This window comes from Anguilla anguilla, chromosome 15, assembly GCF_013347855.1.
Source record: "Anguilla anguilla isolate fAngAng1 chromosome 15, fAngAng1.pri, whole genome shotgun sequence".
Classification (NCBI taxonomy): domain Eukaryota; kingdom Metazoa; phylum Chordata; class Actinopteri; order Anguilliformes; family Anguillidae; genus Anguilla; species Anguilla anguilla.
The window spans coordinates 31,837,582-31,860,495 of record NC_049215.1 but is presented as its reverse complement, the minus strand read 5'-3'; the positions used below and the strand labels follow the sequence as shown (position 1 = coordinate 31,860,495).

General features: G+C 50.9%; 1 protein-coding gene across 5 annotated transcripts in view; it reads right to left on the bottom strand.

The window, feature by feature from the left end:
• inpp4aa (inositol polyphosphate-4-phosphatase type I Aa) overlaps positions 1-22,914 on the bottom strand; it is a 51,207-nt gene that overhangs the window by 16,246 nt on the left and 12,047 nt on the right. For 3 of the 5 annotated variants that reach the window (XM_035392557.1, XM_035392560.1, XM_035392561.1), the window contains exons 2-15: positions 17,005-17,099; positions 14,803-15,102; positions 14,638-14,682; positions 12,265-12,383; positions 11,806-11,922; positions 10,250-10,329; positions 9,694-9,805; positions 9,060-9,150; positions 7,241-7,388; positions 6,706-6,836; positions 5,938-6,042; positions 4,746-4,854; positions 3,177-3,194; positions 38-224 (exon numbers count right to left, since the gene is read on the bottom strand). In XM_035392557.1, the coding sequence (XP_035248448.1) occupies positions 38-224; positions 3,177-3,194; positions 4,746-4,854; positions 5,938-6,042; positions 6,706-6,836; positions 7,241-7,388; positions 9,060-9,150; positions 9,694-9,805; positions 10,250-10,329; positions 11,806-11,922; positions 12,265-12,383; positions 14,638-14,682; positions 14,803-14,905 (1,365 nt within the window). In that variant the 5' untranslated portion in view covers positions 14,906-15,102; positions 17,005-17,099. The remainder of the gene's footprint in view (positions 1-37; positions 225-3,176; positions 3,195-4,745; positions 4,855-5,937; positions 6,043-6,705; positions 6,837-7,240; positions 7,389-9,059; positions 9,151-9,693; positions 9,806-10,249; positions 10,330-11,805; positions 11,923-12,264; positions 12,384-14,637; positions 14,683-14,802; positions 15,103-17,004; positions 17,100-22,914) is intronic. The other 2 variants (XM_035392559.1, XM_035392558.1) reach the window with 2 other exon arrangements.

The following is a 22,914-nucleotide window of genomic DNA, read 5'->3' as shown; positions in this document are numbered from 1 at the left end:
CCCAGGGGTACGGCCCCCGCCCCGCCCCGCCCCTCACCTTCTCGGTCAGGATGGCGAGGGTCCTCTCCAGGCCGTTGGCAGACCGCTCCTTGGCGGCGCGGGACAGCCGCTCGGCGTAGTAGCTGACCTGCGTCTTCAGCGTGTTGATGTGCGCGATGATCTCTTTGGCGCGGACGATGTCCTGAGGGACGTAGACGATGGACTGGGAGCTGGAGACCGCGCTGCTACAGTTCGGAGGGGGGGGGGGGGGGGCGGGGGAGTGAGGGGGTGGGGGTTAGCAAGGGAGGCACCCGGACACACTTGGGTAAAAAATACTCTATTTGAAACTCTTTATCCCTTCAGTGATAATTACATTGTTACTTGGAATATTTTTCTTTACCAGATCTCGGGTATCTGGAAGTAAGTTCAAATTTTATCAGCCTCTAAAGATTTCAGGTTCTTCAAATCTGTACCTGACCCAAGACTGGGACATGCGAGCAGACGCTGGGGGCCACACACTCTGAATACCACACTGAGTACCACACACCCTGGGTACCACACAGTAGAGTTTGAGGTGGGGTGCTGCATTCAGGGCCTTGTTATTATGAAATTAATTTAAAAATGTATGTATGTATGTATCCATCTGTGGAGGGTTTATTTGTCACCATCACCCTCTGACACGGAGAGAGAACATGAAGCACACCCTCCATGCCACTCCCCTCTCTCCCTCTCTCTTTTTTTTACTGGCAGAAACCCTTGTTCCCTGGGCAACGCGCTGGCCAATGGTGTGTGGCCTGTAGGTGTCGTGCTGAGGCCTACGGCCTGGTGTTTAGTCTGCAGTCCAGGTCCAGACAGGAGAGTCACAGTCAGGCCAAGTGCTGTGGCTGCAGACACCACTCAGGCATCAAAACCTTTTCATCACGTGCAGATAAAATGGGCCATGGGTTATCCCTGGCGCTGAAATGGCTTCGCTAGAAAACCAGCCAGCGCTACGCTCATTAGTGAGACTGAGGGGAGTCCAGCAGTGACATCACTATCATATGAGCCCGTACCAAACCGCACCCCCCCAAACCCCACCTCACCCTCAACACTCACCTTCACAAAGACCAGGGAGAAATCTCCCCCCCCCCAACCCCAATATTCACCCTCACAAAGACCAGGGAGAAATCCACACACAGAGCACACGGTCTTGGTCAGCATGCAGTTGAGCTGTAGAGTTTTCCCATGGTGCACTGGGGCAAAGTCGGACAGAACTGCACTGAGGTTAACCAGACCGGCCCGGCTGCCGTGCAGATCTCTCCCGCTCCTCTGATCATGGTGATGCCTGCTGCTGTCTGCCCAGACTACACTCGGACAGTGACCGAGGCCTGCTGAGGTCACGGGGTCAGAGGTCACGGCTACAGCTCGTATTTATGAGGGTCGTGTGTCTGGAGTCTGACTTGGTGTATCAGGTGTGAGCTCTGAACATGTCTGTCACTTTTGCTGGTAATTGCTGATTTTGGAGAGTGAGGAAAAGCCAAAGTGAAGCAAAGATAAAGGATGAGATTCAGAAAGGGGAGAGAACGGGGCGTAGAGAGGGGAAATAAGCTGCAGACAGAGGGGAGGGGTCCCTGTCTGATCTCTGGCAGACAGGTTTCGGTTTCAGGTTGAATGTCCAAGGTTCCCTCAACAATACTGCTAAAGGTCTGCTTCATGCATGATATCCAGCTGCTACTAAATGCTTAAAAATACTGCTGAAGTTCTGCTACACACAAGGCATCCAGACCCTACTAAACGCTCAATAATACTGCTGAAGTTCTGCTACACACACTGTATCTAGGCCCTACTAAACGCTCAATAATACTGCTGAAGTACTGCAACCACAGGGTATGCAAACCCTGCAAAAACACAAATTCCAGTCATAACGATCTTCATAAATGAACTGTGAGACTGAGATTGAATGCAGGAGACACAGGTGACCATTTCGTCACATTTTTAGCTCAGTGGTGACGGTCCGACCGACTCTGACTGATCATCACACCTCTGCCCTGCTGCTGAACAGCCTGAATATTCCATTCTGCTGCACACAGCGTGCAATTTCCTGTTTCCTGCTGCACTGTAGCCGGGGGGGGGGGGGGGGGGGTCAGGTTAGGGGGGTGCTTGATCCATGATTGCTTGATATTTGAAATGTCAAAGCGACTCTAAATTGTTGCTTTGTGAGACGGTGGCAGTTGCCAGGCAACAGACCAGACACAGGCATTCTCAGGAAGTAGTTTATCTCCCCGGCAACACTGGCAGTATCCTAGGGCCCTTGGCGATAAAGCCTCCCTCCCTCTGATAGGCCCATAATCTCAGAGAAACATACTCTGTTATTCTCAAACCCCGTCCCACTGGGCTGTCCTGGTAAGGCAGTGTTCTGCTGCAGGGACAGGCCCCACGCTCTGCTACTGAGTCAGGGCCACGCCAGCGCTGTCCTGTGTGAAATCCAGCTCAGCTGTTCAGCGCGTTAGAGACAGAAACGAGCTAGATAAGGGCAGGGTACAGTATGGGCAGAGTGTGTGTGTGTCTGTGTGTGTGTGTGCTTGTGTGTGTGTGTGTGTGAGTCTGTCTGTCTGTCTGTGTGTGACAGATGGTGTGAGGTTTCAGTAAAAATCTATAAGCTGAAAACGGGTATCAGTACAACAAGCAGCACCATGGCTGGAAAAACATTCCCAGAATGCAAGTCTTCAGATGTCACATTTTGCACCTGGACACACACACACATACGCATGCACACGCAAGCACACACACACACACACACACACACACACACACACAGACAAAGGCTCAAATACACAGAACCACAATCATATGAGGTCTGGGGTCGATTCCATTTCAGTTCAGTCAGGAAATGAACAGAAATTTTCTTGAAAATTCCCACAATTAAATTCATTTCTTGAATTGAAATGGAACTCAAGTACACAAGTACACAAACAGACTCACGCATGCACATACTGAAACACACACGCACACACGACCTCCACTTCTGCACATACGTGTACGCGTCACCCAACACGCAATGCCGCTTTGTGTCCAACACATGAATGGAGAAGCAAACGGACCGTAAGACACAGGGAGACTGAACACACCCGTTCATGCAGAGGGATGCAGGTGAACGGCAGGCTCTCATTGGCTGGGTGGCCCCAGGTGAAAAGAGAATTTAAACACAGAGAACTCACCACTCCTCCTCATAAACGCTGATTAGAAAACAAAGGAAAAAAAGCCATTAAAAAGCAAATCAGACTCGTACGTACGCCGTCCGTTTAAAAAAACAAAAAAATGCTGACGCTTCAGAAACAACCCCCGCAAAAAAGATGGGAAAGCAGACGCCATGGCAACAGTGCCGCAGTCAGAACATTAACACAGCAAACGATGTATAATAAATAATATTTATGGATAAAGCAGCATTTTGTGCATGCTTCACTGGCAAAATATGAAAACAAATACCAGTCAGTTTCAAATGTATGGAAAGATATCTACAAATGCACTTAGTAACTTGTTATTACATAAATATCATCATTATGATGATGAATTTTGGTGTTAGTAAGGTACTCGTAAGCCGGTTGATGAAACAAATTAGAAATATAAGCAAATATGACTGCATTAATATAGGAAAGAAAAATGAAAACTTGATTTGCAGAATTATTTCAGCATATAATTATTTTTGCCCAGTTATACAAAGAAAATGAATGCTGGAAAACCCAATGCAAATATTTAGAACTTTGTTTCTACGTACAGCAAAGACAGCTCTGGCCCAAAATATTAATTCAGTCCTCAGATGAATTGCTGGTTCAGTGGAGCAAAGAGTTCAGCAAAGCTCATCTAAATGCCCTTGGTTTGTGTTGCAGGCACACACACCTTATCCAAACACCCTCAAACACAACACCTCTCCAGGACAGGAGGTGTCCGTAGATCTCCTGATTCAAACTGACCTCACATCACCGTTAGTCATCACAGAGATCACTGCTGCTTCCACAAAAACCGAATCTGAGGGTCGCTAATATGAACAAGAAATACTGTCAAAAAATTCAGTCAAAGTTAAAGTTGGCTTAAAACAGATTGCCAAGGTTGAGGACAGATTTTGGCTGAATAAGGCCCCTGGTCTTAACGGTTTTGAATGTCTTAACAATTAATTACAGCCCTTTTAACAGACTAAAGTTGTGACCATCTTAACAGTTGGAGTTCAATTGTAACCAATAAATTCAACATCCCTCTCCCATAAAAAATGTCAAAATGAAATATGTAAAACAGGAACAGAGAGAGGCTCATCATAGCCCTTCAGAGTGAGAATTTAGTCTTTCATCTTCCCTTAAAACCGGGAGCAGGTTAAATCGATCATCTTTTAAACAGCACTCCGGTGCCGTTTGATTCTGTGTAATTAATTTGAGTTTTGATTCATTTCAGTTTCTGTATCTATTTGATCATTTATGCACACGTCATTCACAACCCCCTAGAGAGGATCTGAGTGCTTTCTGAAGTGATCCGTGGAAAAGCAAAATCATGAGAGAGGCTCTGAAAACTGCAAATGAGAAATGTGAAATGAATGAAGGAAAAGAGCAGAGCGGGTCACAGAGATTGGGGGGGGGGGGGCAGGGGGATGCGGAGAACGTCACTGAAAAGCTGACAGCAGCCCTGCCCCCCCCACGTCCCATCTGCCCACCCCTCAGTGTTATACTGGTCCGCACTCCGAATAATCCCTGCGCCCCTCTACCCCCCTCCGCGCCCCTCCACCCTGCCGCCTGACTCACTGTTTCTTGGCCTCCTCAAACTTGTGGATCAGCTTGCGCAGGCCGCTGCTCTTGAACCCCTGGCAGTGGGCGGCGGGAGCTCCGATGGTCACCACGTCATACGTGTGATCTGGGGGGGGGGGGGTAGTCGGGGGGGCGGGGTTACAGGAGAGCAGACAGAGGGCGTGTGTTCAGCTGGGAAATACAAAGCGTGTAACAGAGACTGCCAAGCTACCAGCCAAGCTTCCACATGGACACGTCTGCCATGTCTGCGATCATCGTTTGTGGTAAACGTCATTTTAACATATTCGTCCCACAACTTTGCCCTCTTTAGTTACTCTACAGTATGACAATGCTGTACACAACTGTGGAGATACCTCAAATATACATATATATATATATTTATATATATTATATTTATATATATATATATATATATATATATTTTACTTCTGGTGAGAGCCTGATGGATCTGCAACCTCATCTGCACATCTCTGATGAATAAAAAAAACATTGTACTTGACCTTTCACAGTTACTTTCAAAAATAATTGCTTTTGAGTGCTCAGAATCTTCTGATCTAGGTGCCTGGTGCTTGCGGTGTTGCTAAACTAGAGCCAGATTCACCTGAACGTTTCTCTCTGTTACTGCTAAAATCAACAGAGAGCCGTTTACTGTCCAAATTAAGCAGTGCTCTGTGTTTGTTCAGCCAGAAATAAATTTGCTCGCTCTTTTGTGCTGGAAAAGCACCAGAGTTTCCAACCTGTCCATATACGGGCAGAATTTACCCCCCCCCCCCACCCAACTCTCCCTCTCTATTACTGTACAGTCCTCCTCACTACGTTCGCGTGTATTGGGGATTTGTGTGTGTGTATACGTATGTTTGTGTGTATTGGGGATTTATTTGTGTGTGTGTGTGTGTGTGTATATGTGCGTTCATGCGTATTGGGGATTTGGGGATGACGCCAGGCTATTGATCAGAGGGTAAACTGGAGGAGAGGCAGCGAATGCTCCTGCTTAAAGAGGGATGGCTGAACGAGCTCAGCGGGGTCTGTGTGAACCGAGCGGGGTTAAGGGGGCGGGGCCGGGGGTAACTGGGCGGAGCCAGGGCTAATGGGGCGGAGCCGGGGTTAACTGGGCGGGGCCAGGGTTAATGGGGCGGAGCCGGGGTTAACTGGGCAGGGCCAGGGTTAATGGGGCGGGGTCTGGATTTACCGGAGCCCGTCTCGTCCTGCACTCTCATCCGCTGCACGTGCAGGTTGGTCGGCATGAACTCCACCTTCCTCTCCGCTTTCAAATTACTGGCCTTGAAGGAGGGACCTGAGGGAGGGAGGGAGAGAGAGAGTGAGTGGGAGAGAGAGAGAGAAGGAGGGAGAGAGGGTAGGAGAGAGAAAGAGGGAGAGAGGGCAGGAGAGAGAGAGAGAGCGACCTGGTTTTAAACAGTACTTTAGAGAAAAGCAATAACCAGGGAAACTGGTAATTAAGTGCATAATTATAATAATTAATCATCATGACTATGTGGCGAATATTGCCTTTTCCTTCCCGCATAATTATCCACACAATATGGCCAAGTGTCAGAATCCACCCATTTGACCTTTTCAGCTGGCAGATGGTCAGCACAGATTTAGGGGCGGAGTCAGGCAAGATGGTAATTGGCCAGACTCAGCAGTCTCGCCTTTGTCCTCAGTGGGGTCAGTGAGAAACTGCACAGTGATTTTACAGGTCACAGAGTGTGATAGCATTACTGACAAAGGCACTTGTAAAGAACAGAGCAATAGCAGTACTGACACATGCACTTGTATAGGTCAGAGATAGCAGTACTGACACAGGTACTTGTACAGGTCAGAGAGTGGTAGCAGTGCTGACACATGCGCTTGTAAAGAACAGAGTGATAGCAGTACTGACACATGCACTTGTACAGGACAGAGCGACAGCAGTACTGACACAGGCACATGTACAGGACAGAGCGACAGCAGTACTGACCCTTGTACTCGTGGAGGTCTGTCAGGGTTTCCTGGTAGGTGAGGATGATGGTCTGGTACTGCGTGACGATCTGACGCCGAAGATTCTCCCAGCAGGGAGAGAGCTCGCCCAGCTCCTCCAGCTCACACACCCTAAACAGCCAGCAATACCGTTAATACACAGCCTGAATACGCAGTGTGTGTGTGTGTGTGCGTGTGTGTGTGTGTGTGTGTATGTACGTGCGTGTGCGCGTGTGTGTATGTGCCTTTTCCTCCAGCTCACACACCCTAAACAGCCAGCAATACCGTTAATACACAGCCTGAATACGCAGTGTGTGCGTGTGTGTGTACGTGCGTGCGTGTGTGTGTCTGTCTGTCTGCGTGTGCGCGTGTGTGTGTATGTGCCTGTGTGCGTGTGGGTGCGCGCGTGGGTGTATGTGCACATGTAGACGTGTGTGTGTGTATGTGCCTGTGTGCGTGTGGGTGCGCGCGTGGGTGTATGTGCACATGTAGACGTGTGTGTGTGTGTGCCTGTGTGTGACACGTAAAGGACTCACCTGGCAGCGTCCTCCTCCAGCAGCAGCTTGACGAACTGTCGCGGGACGTTGAGCGACAGCACGCTCTCGGCCATCTGCTCCAGCACGCGCAGGTGGTTCCCGTCCGTGGTGGGGAAGCGGTACATCCGGGACATGGTGCCCCCAAACACTGCGGGGGGGGGGGGGGGCACGCGTGTAACGCTCGGTCATGCTACACGCATCCAACACGTCTCAACGCTGTGTCTACACTTCCTCTGGTCTGCTGCTAGCCTGGGCTACAGCACTGTAGAGCTCATATGATGCATGCTTAAACCGCAATGGACTCCAGTGTTGTCACTCACTTCAGCTTTAGAGAAACAATAACCATTAATTAAACAGGCCATGAACAGTATAGAACTGGCTTTCGTTTCAAATAGAATTTCCATCTTCTGCGAGAACATGCACTGTGTACGAAATATACTCTGTGAGGTCACACACAGTGTTGCCATCTGTCCAATTTGACATTATTTGAGACATTATGTCCGCCCCTCTGTGCTGGATGTCTGGAAGATCAGGGCTGTGTGCGATTAATGCTCCTGAAGGCAGATCGATATGTAATTTAAGTTGAGGTGAAGCGCTGAAGCCAGCAATCATGAGGTCAGTCTCATGGGATCAGTCTCATGAGGTCAGTCTCATGGGATCAGTCTCATCGGAGTTTGAACAGCTATCTGTCCAGGGCTGAGATGTCACATGACCTATGGGCTCGGCGGGCTGAATTCCATGCCTCAGCGTTTAAAGGGGTTTTATGAGGTCGTTCTCTTAACGGTTAAAATGTTTATTCAGCACGCAGATCTGATCTGTGTTTCTGGAAGCGAGCTTCTGATCTCCGGTTAGGAGTCGGCGTTAAACCCAACGTCCCTGGAGCCACCGAGCGGGCCTCACAAACCCCCAGTTTATATGAATCCAGCGAAATCGGCTTCTCCGAGTTTATCTCCTCCCAGAATAACGCGGGTACCCTCATGTATCGCACTCCCAGCCAATTGGAGATCCTCCTGTTGTTTGTGTTATAAGAGCTGTCAGCCCTTCAGAGCCCCTCTGGTCACTCCTAACTGACAGGCCACAGGGTTTTACCTCCGACACGGTTTCTCACCCCCTCACACAGCTGTTTTAGTCTGTTTTTCTGCTGACATCAATCAATACCTCTACGTTAGCGCTGCTGCTCGCTGCTGACTGGTGTGGCCCACAGCATTATCGACACAGTCACGATCGATCTTGTTTGCGTAGAGGATCTGTGTGGTGGTAGTGTAGTGTAATGGGGAGGGAGCTGGTCTTACAACGTGACGGTCACAGGTTCTCACACTGCCGTTTGTACCCTTGAGCAAGGTACTTAACCTGCATCGCTTCAGTATATATCCGCCTGTATAATTGGATGCGGTGTAAATGCTAAGTAATAGTTCTGCAAGTCGCTCTGGGCATGAGCTTCTGCTAAACGCCTGTAATGTAATGTAATGTAATCTGTCACTTATATAGCATCTGTCACAGCATGCTGAGTAAGAGCATCTGCTTCATGACTGCATTGGCATGACGGGCAGTAAGGACATGAGAGGGCTGGTAAAATCACACACTCGACTTGGCCTGTTTTCAGTAACGTGCCCTTGCATAAAGATGTGTGCTTCAGCCATACCTGTGCTTCAGCCTTTCAAGGGTGGCAGTGTGGTATAGTGGGAAAGGAGTTGGTCTTGTAGCCTAAAGTTTGCAGGTTCGACTCCCCGCTGGGACACAGCCGTTGTAAACGTGCCATGTAAAAAGTTGTGTGAGTTGTGTCGTGTAGGTCGCGTGGAGACGTGTGTTTCGGCCTTACCTGATTTCAGTAAGGTGTCCTTGCACAGGGACGCGTGCTTCCCCCGGATCCCCAGCGATTCCGTCAGGCTCTCGTCCACAGGGAGGACCATCTGAGGCGGGGGGAGAGCAGAACATGTCACATAACCGACCCCACACGCTGCGTGAAGCGGCCAATAACACGGCTGCACAGTGATCAAATTAATCAGTACAGATCAGTCAAATGTCACATTTAAATCCTGAAAACGTATTCCTTGCAGAGCTATGTGTGCAGCTTTGTACATTTAAAACATATACGTATGCAAATTTCTTTGTAAATTTGAAAAAAGGAAAAAATGGGGATCAGAGGTAGGGAAAGACATGTGGTCAGAGGTCAGGGAAGATGTGGAGTCAGAGGTAAGAGAAGACGTGCCATCAGAGGTCAGAGAAGACGTGGGGTCAGAGGTCAGGAAGACATGGGGTCAGAGGTCAGGAAGACATGGGGTCAGAGTTCAGAGAAGCTGTCGGATCAAAGGTCGGGGAAGATGAGGGGTCATGGGCCAGGAAGACGTGGGGTCAGAGTTCAGAGAAGCTGTCGGGTCAAAGGTCGGGGAAGACGTGGGGTCAGGGGTCAGAGAAGACGTGGGGTCAGAGGTCGGCCCCCGCGGGCACCTCACCCTGCCGTTGATGGTGTCTGGCAGCCGGGCCCCAGAGGCCCGCTGGTCCCTCTTCTCCTCCACCTGCCAGGCGATGATGGTGACGTTGCCCACGCGCTCCTGCTCCGCCGACCTGCACGACACGAGACGCCGCTTACCCAGAGCAGCCACAAGGTGGCGCACTGCACACTTAAGCCATGGAAACAGCTGGACAGAGACAGCGAAATACCCAGAGGGGTCTTAAGCGTTTACACCGCCTCAAACCCAGCTGCGGGAGCTCTATCCATGAACTGGCCAATTACATTTCCTGTCTCTGCCCATCTTCAAGGTGCTCAGTCCTGTGTTCTAAAAGCATAAAAACAAAGTTCTGTCTCCCTGTAGCTGAAGCCTTCCAGTCCAATGCATCTTTTGAAATGGATGTTCAGCACTGTAATACTGCACCAGACTGTTACCAGATGGAATCTTTCGTAGTTAATGTCACTGGTTGAAAAGGCCACAGCAACTGTGTCTTGCTGAATCTGTGGATAAACTGCCCACAGTGGAAGAGAGGTCCTTGCAGGGGGATTGGTCGTCTTACCTGAGTGCCAGGTGCAACCTGTGGTGCTTGTCTTGCAGTAGCTCCTTAACAGGGAACATGGCCGAGCCCAGCAAGTACATCTACCAAAGAGACACACACTGTTAGTCACTGAGCCCTAACTGAGAGAGTGTCTTTGGAGAAATTAAATGCTTGTGTGGAAACAGGAAAATGCCTAGTTGTGAAAATTGCAAGGTATAGTGTGCCTTTAAAGACTTCAGGGCATCATTCACAAAAATTCTAAATCTGCCCTGAGAGCAGTCTGTAATTCTGACTGAGAGTAGTCTGTTATTCTGACTGACTGTGCCCTGAGAGCAGTCTGCAATTCTTACTGAGAGCGGTCTGTAATTCCGACTGAGAGCGGTCTGTAATTCTCACTGAGAGAAGTCTGTAATTGTAACCCACCGTGCCTTAAGAGCGGTCTGTAATTCTCACTGAGAGCGGTCTGTAATTGTAACTCACTGTGCCTTGAGAACGGTCTGTAATTCTCACTGAGAGCGGTCTGTAATTGTAACTCACCGTGCCTTGAGAGCGGTCTGTAATTCTCACTGAGAGCGGTCTGTAATTGTAACTCACCATGCCTTGAGAGCAGTCTGTAATTCTGACTGAGAGCGGTCTGTAATTGTAACTCACCGTGCCCTGAGAGCGGTCTGTAATTCTGACTGAGAGCGATCTGTAATTGTAACTCACCGTGCCCTGAGAGCGGTCTGTAATTCTGACTGAGAGCGATCTGTAATTGTAACTCACCGTGCCTTGGGAGCGGTCTGTAATTGTGACTGAGAGCGGTCTGTAATTGTAACTCACCGTGCCCTGAGAGCGGTCTGTAATTCTGACTGAGAGCGATCTGTAATTGTAACTCACCGTGCCTTGGGAGCGGTCTGTATTTCTGACTGAGAGCGGTCTGTAATTGTAACTCACCGTGTCCTGGGAGCGGTCTGTAATTCTGACTGAGAGTAGTCTGTAATTCTGCCCAGAGAGTGGTCTGTAATTCTGACTGACCGTGGCCTGTAATTCTGACTGAGAGCGGTCTGTAATTGTGACTGAGAGCGGTCTGTATTTCTGACCGAGAGCGGTCTGTAATTGTAACTCACCGTGCCCTGGGAGCGGTCTGTAATTGTGACTGAGAGCGGTCTGTAATTCTGACTGAGAGTGGTCTGTAATTGTGACTCACCGTGCCCTGAGAGCGGTCTGTAATTCCGACTGAGAGCGGTCTGTAATTGTGACTCACCGTGCCCTGAGAGCGGTCTGTAATTCTGACTGAGAGCGGTCTGTAATTGTGACTCACCGTGCCCTGAGAGCGGTCTGTAATTCTGACTGAGAGCAGTCTGTAATTCTGACCGAGAGCGGTCTGTAATTGTAACTCACCGTGCCCTGAGAGCGGTCTGTAATTGTGACTGAGAGCGGTCTGTAATTGTAACTCACCGTGCCCTGAGAGCGGTCTGTAATTGTGACTGAGAGCGGTCTGTAATTGTAACTCACCGTGCCCTGAGAGCGGTCTGTAATTGTGACTGAGAGCGGTCTGTAATTGTGACTGAGAGCGGTCTGTAATTGTAACTCACTGTGCCTTGAGAGCGGTCTTTGACGTCGTACACAGAGAGCTTGACCTGCGTCTGCTGGGTGATGAGCGAGTCCTGGAAGAAGGCAATGCTGCTCAGGAAGATGGGGTTACTGGTGCCCTGTGGGGGAGAGGGGTGGAGGGGGGGTTACTGGTGCCCTGCAGGGGAGAGGGGGGGAGGGGGGGTTACTGGTGCTCTCTGGGGGAGAGGGGGGGGAGGGGGGGTTACTGGTGCCCTGTGGGGGAGAGGGGGGGAGGGGGGGTTACTGGTGCCCTGTGGGGGAGAGGGGGGGAGGGGGGTTACTGGTGCCCTGTGGGGGAGAGGGGGGGAGGGGGGGTTACTGGTGCTCTCTGGGGTAGGGGTTAGGGTTAGGGTTAGGGTTAGTGCAGTGGGTTACCATTGCCCTGCAGGGGAGGGTGGAGGGGAGGAGGTTACTGGGTGGGGATGGGGGGAGGTGGGTACCTCTATGATCTCCGTCTGGGCGTGCTTGGTCCAGAAGGCCTGGGGAGGAGTGGTGCAGCTGACAGAAACAAAACTGTTGGGCTTTCGGTCCAGTGCCGGGGTGACGAGCTCGCTGCAGGCTGTGGGGGGGGGGGGGACAACACCACAGACAATTAGGAGATCAATCCAGTGATTAATTACCATAGCACAGTGGCCCATAAGGACCTGGACTCAGAACAAAGAGTACATCCCACACACTGCTATTGACATTTACACCCAATACTGCTGCACTGTGCTCTCCTTCTGTAGGCACTTATGTGTGACAGTATGTTTACAACAGCGTTGTATTTATACAAAGACGGTTTTGGGATCTATACTGCGTTTAATCTAACATGAGAAGTCTGGATGAGAGCCAGTCCCTCCCTGTGCTGAAGCCAGAAACCGGCAGAGAATGGGCTCAAGCGTTCAGTGATGACTCTTCACACGTTTCGTTTATATGTTCAGTGAAAAGCTTTGACTGACTGCACGTTCAGTAATTAACATCAGCAGTAGACCCACCATGGGGGGGTGGGGGTGGGGGGGTGGGGACATACGGCCTACGCTGGGCTTTCGTCCAACCTTGAAGATGCAATTCTGCAAAGTCTGGCCAGCTCTTAATTAATCGTTGGCATGAATCAGCCTTCTGCGAATAAGGGCCTTCCGAGACAGCTCCGGGTGCTTATGGGTAGCAGCGTGCTAATGTAGCAGCATGTGCAGAACTGGCCAAACAGTCCAGCTGTTCTGCTAATAGGTAACTAATGCAGCGCCCTACGGCTGTTCCTTCCCTGTGGCTGTTCCCTCCCCTTGGCTGTTCCCTCCCCGTGGCTGTTCATTCCATTTGGCTGTTCATTTTATGGCTGTTCCCTCCCCTTGGCTATTCTTTCCCTGTGGCTGTTCCTTCCCTATGGCTGTTCCTTCCCTGTGGCTGTTCCTTCAGTAAGACAACCTCCTGTTTGACTGATCATGCTGGGAGGCACAGCCGGTTACCTCCCTCAGGGGATCGAAGAGCTTCCCAGTGAACAGTCAAAACTGGTTTACAGAGAAAATCAGAGGCATTTGAATGCATTTTCAGTTTCAGTTTTATGAAACTGGCTGTTATGACATCCAATATATAGAGTAGAATAACAGAGGATCCAGGATCCTTGGATTCACTCTGAAAACCTCTCTCCAGTGCACACGCGCGGCGTGCGATCGGGGATCTGAACCGGCAGCGTATGGATCACAGACCCAGGTCCCCAAAAGCCGATTCCTCGCCCGCCGCCACTGCCAGACCGTGAGACGGCATGTGTCAGCACGCTTTCACATTCCTGAAACGTTTCTGCGTTACCCAAAGGAACCGGTCCAGTTGGGCTGCATTGGTCTCATGGCTGACTCTCTTCCCTCCCTCCCTCCCTCGCTCCTTCCCTCCCGCGCAAAGACGCCATGATCTGTGACGTGCGCCTCGAGCAGGGGAATAAAAAGACGAGTATTTTTACAGCCCCCCGTTTAAACACAGGCCACAGGCTCACAGGCTCACAGGCCACAGGCTCACAGGCCACAGGCCACAGGCTTACAAGCTCACAGGCCACAGGCTCACAGGCCACAGGCTCACAGGCTCACAGGCTCACAGGCTCACAGGCCACAGGCTTACAAGCTCACAGGCCACAGGCTCACAGGCCACAGGCTCACAGGCCCACAGGCTCACAGGCTCACAGGCCACAGGCTCACAGGCTCACAGGCCACAGGCTAACAGGCCACAGGCCACAGGCTTACAAGCTCACAGGCCACAGGCTCACAGGCTCACAGGCTCACAGGCTCACAGGCCACAGGCTAACAGGCTCACAGGCTCACAGGCTCACAGGCCACAGGCTAACAGGCTCACAGGCTCACAGGCTCACAGGCTCACAGGGTCACAGGCTCACAGGCTCACAGGCTCACAGGCCACAGGCTAACAGGCTCACAGGGTCACAGGGTCACAGGGTCACAGGCTCACAGGCTCACAGGCCACAGGCTAACAGGCTAACAGGCTAACAGGCTCACAGGGTCACAGGGTCACAGGCCACAGGCTAACAGGCTCACAGGGTCACAGGGTCACAGGGTCACAGGCTCACAGGCTCACAGGCTGGTGGGCTCACAGGCTCACAGGCTGGTGGGCTCACAGGCTCACAGGCTGATGGGCTGTGCTGCGTTAGAGCAAACGTGGATCCCACACTGTTCCAATATCTCAGCTTAACCAAACCAATTCAAAGTCCGGATATGAACTTGAAATATGAAAAAGACAAGGCCCTTCCAAATTAAAACATGCAAAAGAAATTACGTAAAACAGCCTAGTCCATGCATCTCCCAGAAGGCACTGCAGCCCACTCCCCCACCTACCTAGGCTAAACTCCAGAACGGGTTCGTCTGGATCCTGGCTGTTTCCTGCAGAAGAGCAGAAAACACAGGAAGCATCACTCACAGCCCCCGAACTCCCCCCACCCCCAACCCTGGAACAGATCTGCCCCCCCCCCCCCCCCATCGCCATGGCAGCCGCCCGCTCACCTGCGAGGCTGAGGCCCAGCATCTCGGAGGAGAGGTCGAAGGTGTTGGCGCGGTACACCGACCACGGCCGGTTCCGCGGGCTGCTGCGCTCGCGGGCGGACATGGTGGGGGGCGGGGCCGGGGATGAGGGGGCGGAGTTTCAGTTGACGTCTTTGCGCCCCTTTTCCCTTTGGCCGCTTCCTCCTCTTCCTCCTCTCTCTCTCTCTCTCTCTCTCTTTCGAAGGTTCTGGCAGCTGCGTTCTGTCCTCACAAGCCCCCGCTCACCTGGGATGAGGAGGTGGGGGGAGGGGGCGGGGAGTTCTGGAAGGGACAGAGAGATGGAGGAGAGATGTGAGAAGTCGGCCGGTGCCCACAGAAGATGTCAGAGGACAGCTTATCAATATGACGGCTGTCCCGTTCGCTGTGACACTATGTCCCTGTGAGGAGACCCCAGCAGCACTCTCATACAAACACCCCACTGTGACACATATACCATAATCTCCTGTAGATTAATGCTCACTATCGCAGTTTCATTTCTCTCACTGTCCGGTTCCCCCCCCCCCCCCCATCTCCCTCCCTCTGCGCCTCTCGCATTGCATGCGTTCCTGCGATCACATTTCGTGTTTTGGTTGCGGGGGAGCGGCAGACGTGTTGCAGTGATGGCGGTTCCCCGGGGGACATCGCCCCAGTTTTTGGAAAGGGAATCACACACAGCAGCACAGCCCTTTCCTTCTGCCCCTGAAATCCCCCTGACACCCGCATGACTCATCTTCAGTGCGGGGCGGGGTTAGGGCTTCGTGCCACAGGAAGTGAAAGTGACTGAGGGCGGGGGAGGGCGGGGGGGGAGGGCACTTTGATTTATTTCATTTCAGAAGTTGTGGTTCTAGGCTTCCGTTTAAAAAGAAAAAAACATTCAAAAAGAAGCTGAACTTGAATTATTTATTGCTCTGCGTCATTGCGACGTCCAGCACGCCGTGTTCTGAGCGCTGTGAACACTCGTTCGGGGGGGCCTGGCAGGATGTACCGCGATCTTGGCGCTGAGTTTGACAGGAGGAAAAAAAAAAAAACCACGACTCTGTTTATGCTGCCTTCAAAGGACCCGCAGGCACTACTGCAGAACGGAACGAAACGGAGCGAAACAGAACTCGCTCCCGGTTTGCGGTCATACTCTCATCAGCGCTTGAGTCCCTGTGTAAACACGGCTCTTCCGAATGGGCGCGCAAGACGCGTCTTCTCAATTCGCAAAACTGCATTGCGATAAGAAGCGGCGGCGGCGGCGGCTGACATCACAGTCTCCGGTGGAGAGCACGCTGCTTGTCTGCGATCTCCGTACTGGTAGCGGCGGTTACCGTGACGACAGCGAGCGCTGATAAACAGAAGCGCGCGGAAAGGCTGGAACGCTCTCTCTTAAACGAGACGTTTCCCGGCGCCGCTCATCGCTCTTCGTTATTAACGCCCCGCTTCCGAACAGCAGATCACCTTTAAAGAGCGCGGAATTCAGGATTCGGACAGGGGAAGAACGAGAGGGGAAGCCAGCTTGGATTATTTATGGCAGGAGGGAGGCAAGACCTGCGTCAAATAAAATGACGAAAAAGAAAAATCTATTTTCATGAGTATTTACGCAAAATGTCTTCCTCCAAATCGTTGTACGTGACAGGTTAGTTTAGTCATCAGCAGGAGTGTTTTCAAATTTTAGTCATCAGGACAGAGATACAGAAGTCTTTCAAATGCGTATTTGACCCAGATCTGTTCTGGTTGGCTCACTTAGAACCTCAGGTTGGTTGGTCCGATCTGTTTGAATATCTACATCAAACAGAGGTCAGTGTCCAAAAACCATAGTGTAACACATTATTATGTAGGTCTGCAAATTTCATTCTTTGTGTTCTGAATTAAGCCAGTGTTTCCCTGGTTTAATTCAGAATACTTATGCGATGGCACACTGTTCATAATTAAAACACTATCCCACCACTATCCCATTAACCATTAAAATGCTACAAAATGTCAGTGTAACATTTTAATGGTTACAAACGACCAGCAGTGATCCAGGCCCAGAGGGCAATGTGTTTCTGAGTGTTTGGCCAGGAGACCTCCTTGCTCTAGAGCAGTTAAGGTTAAAATAATGTTATCATTCTCCGTGTGACCCAGGAAGATTCCGGTAAACGCGAGAGGGTTAAAGGTCAAAGGTTAAAGGGCTAGCGCTAGCAGCTCGGCCGCTATCCATACCTCCAAGCCGCCGGCTTCTGCTGACGCCGAGCTGATCGATCGCTCCGGTCTTCCTCTCTGGTCTTTTTTTTGCGCTCGCCACCACCTTCCACCTTCTGTAAAACATAGAGGATTATGGGTAGGCTTATTTATGTAAACCAGGGATCTCCGACTCCAGTCCTGGAGGGCTGCAGTGTCTGCTGTTTTTTTATGTTTCTGACACTTACATGCTTAATATAAATCACAGACAGGTTAAAGAGTGTATGCATCTTGTTTCTAAGGGATAAATTAGTTGATGATTGAAAGGAAACACCAGACAATACATCTCTCTGGGACTAGAGTTTTTTTTAAATATTGTACATGAATCAACTGTATGGGATAAGATAAACCACCAGTAGCACTTTAAATAAGTGAAAATAAATAAGTATCTGAATACTGAAGTATGAGTCCCTTTCACAGCAAGGAGACCGGCTCAGATTTGTGCTTAAAAGGCTTTGACTAAAACAGGTATTTCCAGAGTTATGATGTTGGCTAATGGAAGCTGAAGCACCCCCCCCCCCAGTCTCTCCCCCCTCCAAACTTGTCATTCCCCCATGACCATCAGCCCTAAATATAGCCATTGTAAAGATCACATTATAATGGCCTGCCCATCACTACAGCTTTGATACAGAGACGAAATTCCCTCAATAAGATGACTACCTCCTCACAGAACTACGAATCCCAGGAGAGGGATTACTGGAGGCTGAGTGGGTCTGAATCAGAGTTAGAGAAACACAGCTAATGCGGTTATATTATGTTTATCTTAAAAAATGCCTTAGGCATTCTCGGAATAATGTTTCATGTGGCTGGAATGACTAATAATCTCCCCCCCCCCCCCCCCAAAATAAACACAACAGATTTACATTACACCTTTCTAAAGTGTGAAAATACGAACGACTGACTGTGCAGGGCATTCTCCTGTCCAAGGAGAAACTCTCAAGGCTCACACTAAAAAAAAGGATCATTTCTGAGAGTCCGTCTTTATACTTGGTTCGGTTCGTAACATTCGCTTTGGTGCTGAAATTTCATGGAAACGGACAACTTTAAGAACAGTGTACCTGGATATTAGAACACATTTGGACGACCATAAAAACTGATAAGTTCAGGAGGGCCGTCGTTGCACGCGGTTCCGAGCTCACCCATTGCTTAAAATGTACTGCAGAGAGAATGTAGTCCTCAGAGTGGAGGGCTGGGAGAACCCAGCGGGGAACAGTGGCAGTGAAATGACAAGCTTAGCAGAGAGAAACCTGTCAGAGGGACTGAGAGACTGCACCTCAGGCTCACACAGTGCCCCCCGTGCAGAGGCCCTTACGTTTCACTGACCCCACCCCCCGAGATCCGGGTCGATCAGCACACGCTACAAAAGCCACAGTACAAACACGTAAACAGCAGTGGGTTGAGAGAGAGAGACAGAGAGAGAGCAACAGCGCTTTTGAAGAGAAGATGTTCTGCCTCCTCTATTTCAACAGAGGATGCCCCCCTGCCCCTCCGAAGGGAATAAACACGAGCAGGAACTGTGTGAGGTTCCGCACCATCACACCCTGCAGCTTTACATTACATTACATTACAGGCATTTAGCAGACGCTCTTATCCAGAGCGACTTACACAACATTTTTACACAGCATTTACACTGCATCCATTTATACAGCTGGATATTTGCTGAAGCAAATGCAGGTTAAGCACCTTGCTCAAGGGTACCACGGCAGTGTCCTACCTAGAAATCAAACCTGTGGTCACAAGACCGGTTCCTTACCCATTATACTAAACTGCTGCCCCCAGCTCCCCCCCCCCCCCCCCCCCCCCCCGGGCCGGACGGAAGCGCTCCTGTTAGCCCGGGCTCTGATCTCGCCGTACTACCGTTGCCGTGGCGAAGAGCGCCCAACGCGAGGGTGCGGGCAGGAAGTGCCGAAGGAGCTCGCAACCGATGCCCGTCGCCCCGGCGACATCCCGCTCGCGAGCGCGGCCCGAGCGGCCCCCCCCCTGTCCACACGTCACCCGTTTAAAACCGGCCCTCCATCTGCGCACGCCACATAAACAACCCGCGGCCTGTTCAGGCTCACAGCGACCCGCTTCACAGCCTGTACCGCGCGCGCGGGACGCCAGACCTGCGGAGCAAAACCAGCTCTGTGACCAAAAAAGGCCCTGATGAGCATCTTAACAGCACCTCTGCTCCTCTTCTCTCTCACATCCATCTGAGATTTATTCGTTCACAGTTTCGTTTGCACCGACAGTGATACTTTACTCTTCATGAATGCTAAGTTTGGGACCAAATATAGAACTATTAACGTATTTTGAGTGCTTATTTCACCTGGATCTTATTCTGTTGGAGAATGTTTTGCAGGTCCACACTGCCAGCAATGTGATGTGACAGGCATTTAGTCACTGATCCTTTAATCCTGATTTTGAGAAAACTGCAAAATTAAGAGACAAGTTGGTGGTGACATTAGTTTCAGACGAATTACGAACGAAGAGACCTCCTGTGAGGACGTTATCACTTGGCTAAACCTCGGAAAGCAACGCCATTGGCTGACAGGTCCACTGTCTCTTGTTCTGTCAACGTTCAATTAATGAGCTCATCTATCATCATGCTAATTACAGCTTTTAACGAGTTTCCCTTGGTGAAAGGATAATTTAATTTTGGCTCAATGCTACTTGATGATTAAGTTGGAGAGGGAGAAAATGAAATTTAGAAATCTTAAGAGCTCAAACACTTGTAGTGCTCTTAGGACCCACGAAGAATGGGTTTCCTTCACTTTACTAAGCAAACACAAACCTTTTTTCGTAAGAGAATCGGTGATTTGATGAGGCATGGGTCTGACAGGCCTGTGTTGATTATGAAATTTTATCTGGTATAATATCAAGACACTTTTAGCTGTCTCGGCTGTATATGGTGATTTTTAAAAAATGTAATTGACCTTCATTTAATAAGGAAACACCCCACTGAGATCGAAATCTCTTTCGCAAGAGGGAACTCGCGTGGGCGAAAAACCACAGCGAGCACCAGGCTGCCCGAGCTGGTGGATGCTCCTGCGGCCGTGGTTATCCCCAGCCCTGCGGATCTGGTCTGGTTTGGTGGCGCGGTCGATTCTCAGGTGGTTTTCTTGGGATTCGTCACGTTTACTCTCGCTGACCTTTGCCCTTCTCAGACAAACTCGGCGCATTGCCTCCCTCTAGGTTTCTGGGCTCTCCCACTTGTCATTTTGGCGGGAAACCCCAAAGTGAGGCCAGATGGGCGAAGTAGTGTGATGAGGTTTTGCAATCTGGTTTTTTGGACTATGCCTATTGCCACAGTAAGGCTGTGTGTGTGTCAGTACATTCCAAAGGGTGTGTGTGTGTGTGTGTGTGTGTGTGTTAACGATGTCTCCGCTCTCACAGCAGTGCAGTGTTAATTAACACGCTGATCTAAATCTGTCCAAGGAGCGAAAACAACGGAAGACACAAACACACATTTGGGCTCGTTCGAAAATTTGAGAGAAAACGGAAAAAAGTAATTTAAAAAAAAAAAAAACAGGAACTATGAGACAGGCCATGGAATCAAATGACTATATATATTAATTGTCCTCAGTTCACATAAGTGTGATTACCAAATGAAATGACCATCGGCACAGCCCCAGAATGTGAGCTAAGCTTCGTGTCTCTCTGTCTGTTTCCACTCTGGTCTCTGGCCCCTGCAGTGAGGCGAACCTCTAACACCGCTGACCGTAAAAGGGCAAATACAGTTTTTCTGCTGATGTTTGGCAGGTCGTCAGTTCCACACCAAAAGACTCCAAAACACCCCTGCTCCTCCACACACCCACACATACACTCTCACACACACTCACACACAGACAGAAACACACACACACACCCGCTCTCACACACAAGCAGACACAGACATGCACAGACACACAGATGTGCACAGATGCACACGCACAAATACAGGCACACATGGACATACACACACACAGATGTGCACAGACATACATACACACACACCCGGAGGCACACACATACTGTATACATGCACACACACACACAGACACTCACTCTCACACACACTCTCTCACACACACAGACACACACACACACTCTCACACACACACACACACACACAGACACACACACTCTCACACACACACAGACACACACACTCACACGCACACTCACACATACAGACACACACACACTCACACACTCTCACACACACACACAAACACACACAGACACACACACACACACTCTCTCACACACACACGCTGATTTCTCAGAGCTGAAATGAAATCCAGGCTAAGGCTAACGGGCGCGTGGTGCTCTTTCTCCATTGCTCGCCCTTCTCCCCCCGTCTCCCGGCATAAACTGGGCCCTTATAAACCGCAGGCTCTATAAACACCCTTCCACTCCAGCGCCAGAGCCTGCAGCCACGCCCGCCAGCCCACCCGTCCACTCCAGCGCCATGGCCGCCAGCCCACCCGTCCACTCCAGCGCCAGAGCCTGCAGCCGCCAGCCCACCCTTCCACCCCAGCGCCAGAGCCTGCAGCCACGGCCGCCAGCCCACCCTTCCACTCCAGCGCCAGAGCCTGCAGCCACGGCCGCCAGCCCACCCTTCCACTCCAGCGCCAGAGCCTGCAGCCACGCCCGCCAGCCCACCCTTCCACCCCAGCGCCAGAGCCTGCAGCCGCCAGCCCACCCTTCCACTCCAGCGCCAGAGCCTGCAGCCACCTCCACATGCGAAACCAACGCCGCCAGCCCACACACCTGGCTTTAAATAAACCTGCGAAACCGCTAATGAACTCCATACATATTCAAACTCAAACATTTCAGTTATATTTGTGTTTTCTGCAGGCCTTTTGCCGGCCTCTCTCTCTATGAAAACACGTATTTTGGTCTTTCGCGTGATTCATTAAAAAACTGAAAAAGAAAACTGAAGGAAGCAGCAAATTAGTGTCAGGATTGACAAATTCTAAATGCGCCATGTATGGTTTAATCAGTGCAGGAGATAATCACTCATGGACACTCGCAACATCTTAGCGCGTGACTGAGAAAGAGAGATGGAAAATGAGAGAGAGAGAGATATCGCGCTGAGTTTCTCACTTTCGACTCCTCTAACAGATGCGCCAGACGTGTTTCAGAGGTGTGTGCGTACGCAGCGAGCCGCGGCTGCCCGGGGGCGTACGCATCAACGCTGCGCTCTCTGCGGAACGGCGGTGTTCCGATGGCGATGTGACCCTCAAAAGCACAGCCTCTGCCCCAACGCCTTCCGTTTTTCCTTTTTTTCCCTCTCTTTCTCCTCTCTTTTTCGCTCTGTCTGCGTAGGAGCCAGCATGGCTGTCCCGAGTGCTCGTCGTCAAGTTCGGGGTTTTTTTTTTTTTTTTGCGCAACCGAAAACGCGGCGGTAACTTCAAAGGCCGCTATTGACCCGGGTGGTGGGGGGGGGGGGGGTGGGGTGGGGGGGGGGGGGATATCATCTGAACTCTGTTTAGAACGGAAACGAGCCCCCTGAAGAGGCGAAGGAAGGAAGGAAGGCGCGCGGCTTTTTCGCTTCCTGTCCCTTTAAGTCGTGCCCGCCGTTTCCACGGCAGCCGCCGCGCCGCCGCGCTTCTATTTGCAGCGTCGCTCCGCCGCGGAGGCGCTCCAGATGGCGGCTAACGCGGAGGAGCCGATCAGAGAAGCAGCGGCCTTCAGCCTCTCTCCTTTCATACAGAGAGAGAGGGAGGGAGGGAGGGAGGGAGGAGGGATGGGGAGGGAGGGGGGAGGGAGGAGGGAGAGGGAGGAGGGATGGGGGGGGGTGAGGGGGTCAATTGTTCATTTCACCGAAATATGTCCCCTTCGGCAAAGAGGGGGCCATCCATATTCATTCGTACAGGAGCGGATCATTTCCCAGAGCAGATGCACCCCTTTCATATGAAAATGAGT